Source organism: Manacus vitellinus, unplaced genomic scaffold (assembly GCF_001715985.3).
Source record: "Manacus vitellinus isolate BGI_N305 unplaced genomic scaffold, ASM171598v3 scaffold_138_pilon, whole genome shotgun sequence".
Lineage (NCBI taxonomy): Eukaryota > Metazoa > Chordata > Aves > Passeriformes > Pipridae > Manacus > Manacus vitellinus.
Window position 1 is genome coordinate 168,896 of NW_021938994.1, and position 1,274 is coordinate 170,169.

General features: G+C 52.5%; 1 protein-coding gene across 1 annotated transcript in view; it reads right to left on the reverse strand.

Moving 5' to 3' along the window:
• PIP5K1A (phosphatidylinositol-4-phosphate 5-kinase type 1 alpha) overlaps positions 1 to 1,095 on the reverse strand; it is a 10,902-nt gene extending 9,807 nt beyond the window's left edge. Inside the window, 2 exon segments of the mRNA XM_029958036.1 lie at positions 217 to 355; positions 1,009 to 1,095. Of these exon segments, the coding sequence (XP_029813896.1) occupies positions 217 to 355; positions 1,009 to 1,086 (217 nt within the window). The 5' untranslated portion in view covers positions 1,087 to 1,095.
• Positions 1,096 to 1,274: the final 179 nt, after the last annotated feature.

Below are 1,274 nucleotides of genomic sequence, written 5' to 3' on the forward strand. Positions count from 1 at the left end.
ATTTCGGGATGAGGGGTTTGGGAATATTCCCAGGGTTGAGGGGTTTGGGGATATTCCCAGGGTATTCAGTAGAAAGGGATGAGGGGTTTGGGGACATTCCCAGGGATTTTGGGATGAGGGGTTTGGGAATATTCCCAGGGTTGAGGGGTTTGGGGACATTCCCAGGGATCTGGGGACATTCCTGGGGATTTGGGGCCATTCCCAGGGATTTGGGACCGCCAGACCTGGGGAAGAAGATGCTCTCCACCACGTAGAAGTCCTGCATGAGCACGTCCCGCTCGGGTTTGGTGCTGAGGCTGCCCACGGTGTGGGTGATCCCCAGCTGGATCGCGCCCTTCAGCGCCGACGACGTCGTCTGCGGGGCCAGGGAAGGGGAGCCAAGAAAAAACGGGAATGGGAAGGAGGTAAAAGGTCCTGGATTGGCCCTTTTCCTACTGAAAGTCATGAAATCCCCGGGAATATCCCCAAACCCCTGGGAATATCCCCAAACCCCTCATCCCCAAATCCCTGGGAATATCCCCAAACCCCTCATCCTGAAATCCCTGGGAATATCCCCAAACCCCTCATCCCTAAATCCCTGGGAATATCCCCAAACCCCTCATCCCTTCCTACTGAATGTCCTGAAATCCCCGGGAATATCCCCAAACCCCTTGTCCCTTTTCCTACTGAACATCCCTAAAATCCCCGGGAACATCCCCAAACCCCTCATCCCAAAATCTCTGGGAATATCCCCAAACCCCTCATCCCTTCCTACTGAACACTCCTAAAATCCTTGGGAATATCCCCAAACCCCTCGTCCCTTCCTACTGAACATCCCAAAATCCCTGGGAATATTCCCAAAGGAGACCTGGGAATGAGGTTTAAAACCTCCCCCTCCCTCCAGAGCACAACAAGGTCCTTTTTTTCCTTGGGGATTTCCCGTCATTCCCAACCTTCCGGCACACAATTCCTCGGGAAAAAAATGGGAATAAAGGAGCTGGAAAAGGGGGAAAAATGCCCCAAAATTACCTTTTTGTAGGTGGTTTCCCCCGTGGAATCCACCCCTCTGTGGCCTTTCCTGATGGTCTGGCCGGAACCTCCCGGCATCTGGGAAAACAGGGAAAATTGGGAAGAGTCAAGGATGAAAAACCGGATATTTGAGAGGAATTTTGCTGCCTGGAACCACTGGAATAATCTGGGGTTTTTTCCCGTTAATTGGGAGTTTTTCCAGGACAAACTGGGGGGGTTTGGAGCAGGAATTCCAAAGGAAAAGCTGCTCCCGGGTTTAAGGCTGA